General features: G+C 44.2%; 2 protein-coding genes across 2 annotated transcripts; one reads left to right on the forward strand and one right to left on the reverse strand.

Moving 5' to 3' along the window:
- The first annotated feature begins 3,126 nt into the window (after positions 1–3,126).
- On the forward strand, positions 3,127–4,235 carry LOC101760980 (protein DMP6). The gene has a single exon (XM_004969436.2). It carries the CDS (start codon positions 3,612–3,614, stop codon positions 4,233–4,235), a length of 624 nt encoding a protein of 207 aa, XP_004969493.1. The 5' UTR covers positions 3,127–3,611.
- Positions 3,771–7,057, reverse strand: LOC101760571 (pentatricopeptide repeat-containing protein At5g46100). Its single transcript, XM_004969435.3, has 2 exons — positions 5,457–7,057; positions 3,771–4,267 (listed from the first exon to the last, which is right to left on the reverse strand). Exon 1 carries the CDS (start codon positions 6,982–6,984, stop codon positions 5,548–5,550), a length of 1,437 nt encoding a protein of 478 aa, XP_004969492.1. The 5' UTR covers positions 6,985–7,057; the 3' UTR covers positions 3,771–4,267; positions 5,457–5,547.
- Between the last annotated feature and the right edge of the window lie 4,491 nt (positions 7,058–11,548).

An 11,548-nucleotide genomic window follows, 5' to 3' on the forward strand; every position in this document is an offset into this window, starting at 1 on the left:
GTGTGAGTTGACATCATCGCAGAGCGCTTTTAGGTGGTGAGAAATGAATTAACAAAATGCTAAAGTACAAGCATGCTATGTGCGAGGACCCCACTACTGAGTACTTGTGTTAGGCCTTAATCACAATTAAGATCACGAGTTCTTAACTTATTGCCTGCAAACTAGAGATTAATCACCGAGCCAGCGAGCCTGCTTCTCTACTGCAAACCTGATGTGTAGCACTGCATTGGACAAAGCCTACACACCTACAGTACGCAGTAGTGACTTTAATTTAATTAATTTGCGCTATGTTCAGTGCTAATGATTGGTAATACATCAAATCATCAAAAAGAATGTATCATATAGGAGCACAAATAGACTATGTTGCAAGTAAGCTCCTGGTACGGTATGGACTCACGTTGAATATTTCTAGCTAGGTTTGTCTACGACCGAGATCTCATTTTCTCGTTTGAATTCCACGTTTTTTTTGTCGGTTGAGCTGTAACTTCTGAAGTACCGTGTAAATCAAGTTCAAGTTGTTTTTCGCGCTCAAGATTATTGGGATAGGTTTTTTTCACCAACACATTCTGTGTCCGTTACCTCTTTTAATTCAGAACAAGGTTGGTGTATATTATCTCAACCTTAATAGTTTGTAAGTACGGAATCTCCACATCACCTACCCTCTACTTTTTTATAAAAAAGAAGAAGAGGAGAAAACAATATTTTAGTAACTCTAGCTGTGTAGCTTGGCATGCAAGTCTCTCCCTTGGTGAACCATATATGTCATCTTAGACCACAACATACACACACATTTGTTATAGTTACGGGGTATGTGTGTGGTGAGTACCGGTACGTGTACAACCTAATCAGGTAATAGTGATATCCTAATCAGCTCGCAGGAAAAGTCTCGCCGTCGTCGTCCTAACTCCGCCGTGTTGAAAAATGGCGGCAGGTACTTCCCAATAGGGATCAAGTTTGATCTCGACATTTTAACGCACCTTTTTTGAACAGAAAGGCTCAAACGCATGCGGAAAAAAACCCAGAGACTTAGATCAAGGATGCAATCAGTACTTCAACTACTACCTAGCTAGCTACTCTACTGTATGAAGTTTGTCCAGAAAGATGCGCCAGGTTTCTTGATGTGGCCGTTAACTTGGAGCTGTCGTCAGCGTCAAGAGCCAAGCACGCGAGAACTGAAATGGGGGGAAGTTGAACTACAAGAATAAGAAGCACATGTGAGCATTTGGTTGCAATGAAAGGAGAGTAGTTACTAAACAGAGTAAGATTGTACATATAAACTTTTGGAAGGAACACAGAAGACTACATGAATTTTAATAATAGAGAATAATACAAAGGAAATTTTCCATGCGAGGTTCATGTTTAGAGTTTCGCTAAAATTCCTACGAAATTAATAATATTTTAATAGGCTTATCTCTTTGTTTCAATGGGCACCACCGTAGGATATTTTTTTCATCATTCGATTAATTTGAGATTATTCCCATTCTACTTTCAAAGAGTCCCTTGTTTCACTTAGCTTGGTGCATTGAAGCTAGAGTATATTTTTTTAGTAATGATTTCTTTTTTCGAAAGACCCTTTTAGTAATGATTTCATCGACAGATTATTTAGCTTCTTACCTCTATGTATACTGTTTTTCCACTACTTGTTACTACAAGCCTATTTCTAGGGTAATTTACCCACATTGAATTTCTCCATGGATGTAGTATTAGTTTGTAATTGTTGAGCTTTACTGTAAAATGTAGTTAGTTATTGGAAACACTACTAAGTCTATAGAGAAAGTTTGCTGCTTTGTCTCTGGTCCTTCCCACATTAACTGTTGTATAAAAAATGTTGGAAAAAAAAGGGGGAGAAGGGTTTCAAAAGCTTCAGTGACGCAAATGTGAACATCATGATCTACAATTTATCCAAGCTTGTTTAGTTGTTAACAAACCTAAAGAAGGATATTATCATCTGATGCATGTATTGCTCGATCGTGTGGGGACGTTCATGTGCTATGTCGCGAAGCGGATAAAGACATATCCCCCTTAAAGAGAGCAAAAGGATGATGCTTCAGCCTTCATGTGACAGAGACATTTGGGATTGCGTTTTGAATTCTCATGATAGAATGCGTGAACCTAATTAAACTCAACATGGCCATGCGTGATATATATAACCTACTACCACCAAAAAAAAAATCGTAGGAACTGGAGTTATTTAGTTTTCTAGAGTTGCGCATGTACTTACGCTGAGGACAAATGGTGTAGCATAAACTACAAGATCCTGTAGCACATGCTTATCTGAACTAAAGCTTCTTGCATTGATCATGCTATGATGCAAGATGGATGGAAAGAAAGAACCACATGATTAAAGCCGTGTGCTGTCGTCTCTTGGCGACTTTACGATGTTCCCCCGGACTCCTCGTGAGTGGCTGCATGGTATGCCGCAGTTTGTGGTATCTTTGGTGCCGTCAGCAAAGCTTTACGAATGAGAAGCTGGGGCCACTGCAGGAGGTTTTTGTCTTAGGAAAAGCATTTTACTTGTCGGAGACTAAAGTGGTTTGTTCCAGTGATCTTTATGGTCTCATGCACACGACATGCATGTAAGCGTATGATCTCCTTTTTTCTTCGAGGATGGAAGCAAGGCTCCATGCTTACCTGCATGGCTGCGTTTTCGTATCGATAAGTTTGACTTTTGATCATGATGTTTGACCATTCGTCTTATTCAAAAAATTATGTAAGTATCATTTGTTTTATCTGTGACTTACTTTCTCATCAAAGATATTATAAACATGACTTATCTTCTCGCATATTTGCTCCGTCTTGGAGGTCATAGAAAGCTCAACAAATTTTTTTAATAAAATGAATGGACAAACGTTGTAAAAAAAAGTCAACAACGATAAATATTTCGATGCGGATGGAGTACTGGAACAAGGTGGCATGCTTTTTGCATCAGTTAAACGTCCAGAAGATCAGTAGGCAAAAACCGGTCGGCCCTGGCTTGGGCTTTTGAACAACCGGTCGTCCCATAATTGTTGGACTCTGGGTTAGGCTTTTGAACAACCGGTCGGCCCATAAATGTTCGGCCTAACTCAGCTTCCATGGTCTGGCAAACTATGCGCTCCGTTTTTACAGCAAGCTAACCTCCTCCCTTGACCCTATTCCTTTCGCGCAGCAAACTACTCCATCAGCCGTTGCCTGACGACAGATGATAAATAAACAATGAAAACCAGTCACTGACGACTCACCGTCCCATGACCGGCCCAATGCAGGTTTCGTCTGTGTGTGCTAGAACGAATTACGCCCCCAAAGAAGAAAATAAAGCCACCATATAGTAACCGAATGCTTTACAACAATATTACTAATTACTGTTCAGACTGTTACCCAAGTGTGCGTTTCAAGAGCTGGAGCGCGAAGGAGACTCAAGCCCCAAAATTACCATGTTTCTCTCGCCAGGAACCTAAAAACAAAACTCCCAGATTGTGTCAGTTTTGTTCCTATTTTTATTGCATGGGCATCCAAAATGGGAAGCGAACAGAAACCGACCACCAGAAACACCTGGCTTCTCCCCTCTAAACCTCTAGATATAAGACCCCGAGGCTTCGTTAGAGCAAAATAAGCAAATAGGGCAGCAAACTATGTCAGCTCCAAACCTCAATGCCGAGTTGCAGCACAATCAGAGTCTTCCTCTCTTGTCGAACAGAGCTGATGGCAACAATATGAGCCCCATGCGAAAAGCAATAGGCCAGACATACCAGAGCACTGGCCACCTAGCGAAACTCCTTCCTTCAGGGACGGTTCTTTCCTTCCAGCTCCTAGTCCCTACCCTTGCAAAACAAGGCCACTGCGGTGACATGAATCGGGTGATGACAGGAGGGCTCGTTGTGCTCTGTGCACTCTCCTGCTTTGTTCTCAGCTTCACGGATAGCTTCAGAGATGTGGAAGGGAAGGTACGATATGGGTTCGCCACATTCAAGGGACTTTGGGTCATTGATGGTGGGGCTCCTCTTGAACCACTTGCAGCGGCAGAATACAGGATGCGGTTTTTAGACTTTGTACATGCCATTGTTTCAGCGATGATTTTTGTTGCAATCGCACTGTTCGACCAAAATGTTGTATCTTGCTTCTATCCAATACCATCCGAGGATGCAAAGCAACTTCTCACAGCATTGCCAGTTGTCATTGGAGTTATTGGAAGCATGCTGTTTGTTAGCTTCCCTACCACCCGTCACAGCATTGGCTCCACATTCTCTTCACAATAACTGGGTCTTCAAATTTTTGCTAGTCCTAGTTCCTGTTGAAATCAATCGGTTGTAAGCCCCTTAAGTAGGAGAATAGATGTATAACATTGCAACACCTATCTTTGAGCAATAATACTTTAAAAAGTGGAGATTAAATTTAGTAGTGGTGAAATTGATGGTGATATTCAACAGATTGATTTTGCATACGCGATCTATGCCTGCTATATATTATCTTTTTGTAGTATCAACTGTAAACAAAGGCCACAGTACAAAAGCATGAAATCGTTTGGTCAACCAGCAGAATCTGGTAAACTAAAACATTTACTCCTTGAATTGAAGTAATATCATTTCATTTTCATAATCTTTTCTTCTGCTGAATCTCAATCATATGCCACCTCCAACAAAGATATGCAAATGGAATTTGTATGTCAGAGTGATTCCAGGATGCAATAAACTAGTTCTGCATGTGTTTGGACTAGGCCACATCGTTTTGCATTCTGTACAATTATTTGAATCTCCAATTGGAGTTTTGATCAATTAGTATGGGTATTCAGTTGTCTTAAGATTGTTTGTATCTGTTTCATTATTTCTGATCCTAGATTAAGTGGCTGGGGACATCTTCAACAGAAATTGGTAATGGCTAGTACACATCCTAAACAAACTAAAACTATTTCCAGTACAAATACAAATTACAATGTTTTCTTCCATTTTATCTGCACAATATTTTTCCCTCGGTTACAAAGCAAATTTTGAAGATACGTGCAGAACAAAGATAGTTTGTCATTTATAGCTATAAGAACAAATAAGCTGGTAATAATAGAGAAGTAGAAAGTTAACAACATGCCAACACAGCATTCTTATGCCTTATATTCCAATGTGGAATAAGAGTGATCACACAATTAGACTACCCATCAAAGGAACATAAGCCAGCAGCAATCAAGAAACAAATATATTTTACTCTGCCAATAAATCTGACAACATTACTAGCGTGCATATGTAGATAGTTAGTTAATCACTTGTTGCTATGCAATAGTTCAAGCTATAAGCTGATCCTCTGTACTTAAAAACATGAACATTAAGTTCCTACTTCTGGGTCTTTGTACTAGGGGGCTTTCTTTTGTTTCTTTTTTTGGAACACAAAAGCCCCTCCCCACACACAACACACCCCAACAACCTATCCAAACAGGTCTGCAATATATCTTTTATACAGAATAGCAAAAGGGAGAAATCATCACACCATACCTGAAGAGAAAGCTGGCCAAGATGTTTATTTGTGCTAGGGGACATAAGGTAATAGCACAGCATAGAGCAATATTTCTCAAAAGTGATCAAATCAACTAACAGTTAGCTGGTTCCATATTTCCTTGGCTTCTTGTCTCACATTCTTCCTACCCCAGTACCCACTGATAATAACATCCCATGTCTCACTCTCAGGGATGCATCTCTCTGACAGCATGTCAAGCACAACATGAGCAGCTTTCTCTAAATTGTTCTTTTCAGAGAAGCTCTTAACCAGAAGATGGAAAGTTGCTGGCTCAGTAGAAATGCTACGAGTCCTTGTGCTCTGGTAGACCCGAAAAGCCCTCCCAAGTTCACCTTTAGTGCACAATGCTGTCAGCACAGTATTGTTTATCCTGGCATGCAGGCTCCAAGTCAAACGGTTTGGTTCAATACCGGCAAGAACCATCTCATCCAAGTAATTTGCAGCCTCCACAGCCCTTCCTGCATTGCATAGCCCAACAATTAGCTTCCCAAACAACCCAGCATCAGGCTTCCGGCCCTGCAGACGCATCCGATCCAAGACCTCCATTGCCTCACTCAACCTGCACTCCTTACAGAGCCCATCAATCACAGAACTATATGTGATCGTATTAGGCAGCTTCTTCTCCTTGGTCATCCTATCCAGCAATTCCAACGCTGATGCTGAGCGTCCACCCTTGCACAATCCATCAATCAGCGAACTATAAGTGACCAAATTAGGTGAGATCCCTCTCCTCCCCATTTCATCGAATATCTTTAAAGCATCATCAAAGCAACCCTCCCGTGCGAGCCAGTGGATAACAGTGGTGTATGTAACGACAGTAGGCGCAATGCATTTCCCAACCATCTCGGAGAACAGCTCGAGGGCCTCGTCCAGGCGGCCACGGCGGCAGAGCCCATCGATGATGGTATTGTAGGAGCAGGCGTCCGGTTTGGGGATGTTCCGAAAAATTCGGAGAGCGTCTTCGATCGGGGCGGTGGCGTCGGAGCAGTGGGCCTTGAGGAGGACGTTGTAGGTGGCGGCGGTGGGGGCGAATCCGGCGGCGCGCATGTCAGCGAGGAGGGAACGGGCCAGATGGAGTTGCGAGTGCGCGACGAGAGCGGCGAGGACGGCGGTGTAGGAGCGAGCGGAGTGGGGGAGTGCGAGGTCGGAGGGGGCGGAGCGGAAGAGGTGGAGGGCGGCGAGCGGGCGGTGCGTGCGGGAGAAGGCGCGGAGGAGGGTGAGGAAGGGGCCCTCGAGTGCGGCGGAGGAGGGGAAGAGCCCGCGTAATCGCGAGAGGAGGGAGGCGGCCAGGTGGAGGTGGCCGGCGGAGGCGAGGCGGGAGGTGAGGAGAGAGACGGTGGCCGGAGACGGGGTGATGGGGTCGGGCGCAGAAGTGGACGCGGCGGTGGCAGCGTCGAAGAGCGAAAGGGCGCGGCGCGGGTCGCGCTCGGCGCGAACCAGGCGGTGAAGGTGGTCTGAGGTGAGGTTCTTCGGCCATTTATTCGGCCTGGGGTTGGCCGGCGGCATTGGGGGCGGTGGTGGGACGTAAGCCTGAGAGGTGTTCGGCGGAATGCCGAGGAGCGCGAGGATGCGTGGACTTTAACAATGGGGGCGGGGGAGACGAGTTTACTACTGAGCCGGATCCTCGAAATTTCTGCACGCCTGCACTGGGACCCGGAGCAACCAACCAACACGGAAGAAAGGGGCCTGGGCAACATACCTGAGCCCAAAACAAACCGGCCTGGCCCAAAAACAAGTCTTTGATCGTTAGCGAACCAACTGAGACTTCGTTCGGATACTAGGGGCTAACTCTAATCCTGTCACATCGGATGTTCGGATGCCAATTAGAAGAACTAAACATGATCTAATTACAAAATTAATAGTAGAACCTCTAGACTAAATCGCGAGAAAAATCTATTAAGCCTAATTAATCCATTATTAGCGAATGGTTACTGTAGCACCACATTATTAAATCATGGACTAATTAGGCTTAATAGATTCATCTCGCGATTTAGCCTAGAGGTTGCGTAATTAGTTTTGTAATTAGACTATGTTTAATACTCCTCCAAACTCCCAAACACCTCTAAGCAACTAAGAGCACATGCAACAACATTATTTTAACATATGTAAATTTGGATACCTAAAATAAATTTTAATTACAGGGAGACCAGGGTCTAATCCACAAATGAATTTCCTTTTTAAGGATAATCTGCAAATTGATTTTCTCATCTCCCCTCATCCCTTCTTCCTCCTTGCCCCCGCGCCGCTTCTCTCTCCTCACGGCGCGGCCACTTCTCTATCCCTGAATAAAGGTGGGTCATTGCTCCTCCATGATCTCCGTCCCAAATCGTAGCCACGCCCATGTTCCTCCACTACCTCCAATCCAAATCGTCGTCGTGCCTTTACTCCTCAACCTCTTCCAGCCCAAATCATGGCGCGTCCTTGCTCCTCCGCCATCCTCAGTCCCCAAATCAACGCTAACTTTGCTCATCTACCTCCCCTAATCTTGAATCAATGCACCATAATCCCTGTAGCCCCTCCTCGCCTCGTCATCGAGTCCTTGCGCAAACACAGCACCCAACATGGGCTCGCGCTCGCGCCCCGAGGCCCAAGTGGTAGTGTCCCTCGTGCTGCTTGCGGCTACGCTCTAGTGAAGCCTAGGCAGGCGGGGAACGAGATGATAGGACTTGAGCTCATTAGCACTACGAAGGAGGTCGGGAAGGCGTGGTAAGGGCAGCAAGAATGGTGGCTCGGGGAGGTTGGCGGCGCAGCGCTTCGGTGGTCGTGGGTTGGGTAAGCGCAGACAGCTTGAAAGCTTTCGTGTGTGGCAATTGGCTTCTCCTGCTTTGAACCAAATCGAGAATATATCAATCCGCTCTTTTGTACTGGTATATTTGAGTTAGAGAGATAGAAATTTAGGTCATAGTCTAAAAAATATATGGATATTAAAGCTGTTGGAGCTATTTTTTAAGCTTCTGGTAGTTTTTAGTTAGCAAATCCACTTTAGAAAAGCTGTTGAAGATGCTTTAAAGTTTTCCATCTAACTAAATGGTAAACTCAAGTACGAGAAATAGATTGCGAACAAGAGTAAATGGATCACATCCATAAGCATGAGGTAACATAACTTAAGGTAGCGTGAGCATGTCGTTTTCATTTTCTAGTTGTAGTTCTAGAATTCTAGCTAAAGCATTAACATGTATCTAGCACATTACATCAATATAAGAATCATGTTGTAGAAAGATGACTCGTAAGCGACCTACTTTCCCATGGTCACCAGATGCGTGTTAGCGCCAAGATTACTGTTGACGGTCCTTATGTCAGAAATTCGACCATCGCACTACTCAGAAAACTGACATTCCTTATTCACATCTTTGTTATTAATAACCTAGTTCCACATGTATCGGCAAATAATTTATTTCAGGGATACACGTATGTACAAGAGTGGAAACATGCGCAAACGTAGACGAAACACACAGAAGAACACTTGACGCGCACACGACGATTAAGAAGGTCCACATGCCAAATCAAATCAGCCCAATCAGTATGGGTCCACAAGGAAAATGACTAAGACCCACCAAACAGCCCACCACACAAAGGCGGTGGCGAAGCGGCCCAGCTCAGGGTCGGCCAAACCCCAGGTTCGGCCGAACCTGGACAGGCGCTCCTCGTCCTCATCCTCCACGTGGCATCCCTGGTTGACTCCTAAAGACGGTAGAGGAAGATTCCCCGAAGATGCCTCCCGGGAACCGCCCCTACACACTTGTAAAGAGAGAAGGAGCCCCCTCTCACACACACCACACTTGAAGCCTCTCTCGCTCTCTCTCTTGCTACTCTTGTAATCCTTAGGCTAGTGGAGCTAGGCTAGAGCTAAATTCTTGTAGTGCTAAGCTATTCTTCGGGTCGGTTGGGGTCGTAACCTCCGGCCTCAGTACGGCTTTGTACTCGACTTGTCGATATCCTATCCATAAAGAGTATGGTTGTTATGCTATTTTAGTAGTATATTATGCCATATCTTGTGCTTTACTGAGTTATACTCATATGCTTAAGCTGAATCTATGTTACCGCATCAGTTTATTGTACCTTTGGGCTTGCTCTAGTTCTATGCCTGTCGATCATCATGGTCGGGGTTTCGGAGGGGCTAGAGTAGCGATCCATTGAATATGACTATGCCCCACGGTCTAAGGGTAGGCGGCAGGTGGTGACAGCCCTGTCCGTCCCTTGTAGTTTCCCACGTTTGGGTGTGTAGGAGTTCTGAAAGATATCTTGCCTTAGCAGACCAGGATCGGGTATTCTCCCCGTAATGCTGTATGCCTAGAGTTAGCTTTAATCATGTGCTTGTATGACCCTTGCTAGTACAGATAGACGCCACTAGGACCTCTTGTATGTCTTGCTTCGCTAACCTTAGGTTAATTCTTGAGATTGGCTTGTGTGTGTCATATTATCCTCATATATTTATCATGACTTACCTCTGTATGAACTTTGGTCTAATACTTAAACTTATGATCCTGGATATGTATCCGTTAAATCCTTTTACACCAATGCTATCCTTTGGAAAAATATAAATAACGATACCCTAAATACTCTTGAGTAAAATGCTACAACAGTATATCCATGCGCTTGCGGATTTATTCATAACGTATCAACAATTACTCAAAGCCTTACCTTCAAACACCTATCAAATGCTCTTACCAGAAACTTCTATTGGGATTTCTATGCTCCTATTTATTGGGGTTTCTATGCTTATAAGGCGTTGAAGAAGGTCGAACCGTTATGGCAAGGTGGCGCGTGACTACCAATTTTGGAAGGGACATGATGAGGGAGGCACACCTTTGTTGGATTCCTACTGTGGAGACAACAATAGGTAGCTCTAGTCGTCAAGATGGTTTGGGGGCTGAAGTAGACGAATAAGAGAGACATGGCAAGAGTCAAGAGAGAATATGAAGAAGACGACATATGCTATTCCAAGGAAGACGAAAGAGTTGAGCTGCACAATACAGATTAAACATTATTACCATTAAAATATATATAGAAAATATGGATGAAAACGTGATCGAAAATCTCGTTTACCAGGGCACGTTTCCATATAAATGATATCATTTCTGACAATTACCGTATTTAAATTTGGATTTTTTAATTTCTTTTATTGTTCTCACCACTGAGTAGTGAAATAGTGAAATAAGCAAAAATTCGAATCGACCGGCGATCGTTTTCCGGATAGATGATATCATTATCTATTGTTTCAATTATTTTCATCCCTAGTAGAAAACATGCATATGTACTCTAACATATCTTTAGTTTTATGGTTTCTGATATATATCCTCCTGTTTTCACTTTTCAAATCTCGGTCATGTTTAGTTCACTCCAAAATTCCAACTTTGGCACTATGCAAAAAGAAGATTCCCCATCACATCAAACTTATGGTACATGCATGGAGTACTGAATGCAGACGAAATCAAAAACTAATTGCACAGTTTTGTTGTACTTTGCGAGACGAATCTTTTAAGCCTATTTAGTCAATATTTGAACAATAATTTATAAATACAAACGAAACGCTACAGTGTTGCTACAATATTTTTGGCACCCCAAAATTAAGCAACTAAACAAGACTCTCTTCGAGTACTTATGACAGACGGGTTCATGTGGGGCATTCAAAGGACGCGTTCGGACCTCGTCTGAAACGCTACAATCCACCGGCGGTCCGGCATCATCAGTACGAGTCGCAGCAGTTCAACGGTTCTACCATCCGTCCTCGACTCGAGTAGCCTGAGCCTGACCCAGGTAACCCCACTACTAGATGGGCCCTGAGGTTAACAAAACCGTCTGATACACGCCAAGCTGCCAAAAGCCCACGGGCGAGACAGGCCCCCGGCACTATCTATCCACGTGCCCGTCCTCCCCCCGCTTGCTCGAACAGTAGGACACCCCAAAGTTCACGGCGCAGAGGATCCGGCCAAGTTCTAGCTCCCCTTGCGCGCTTCGTCCAATGAACCCTCCCATCGTACAGGAGGAACAATCCTATGAACACCCACCCAGGCAGCAGCATCCCCAGCCAGAACGTCCAAATCCATCTCCTCCTCACACGCGCGCACCA

Source organism: Setaria italica, chromosome V (assembly GCF_000263155.2).
Source record: "Setaria italica strain Yugu1 chromosome V, Setaria_italica_v2.0, whole genome shotgun sequence".
Classification (NCBI taxonomy): domain Eukaryota; kingdom Viridiplantae; phylum Streptophyta; class Magnoliopsida; order Poales; family Poaceae; genus Setaria; species Setaria italica.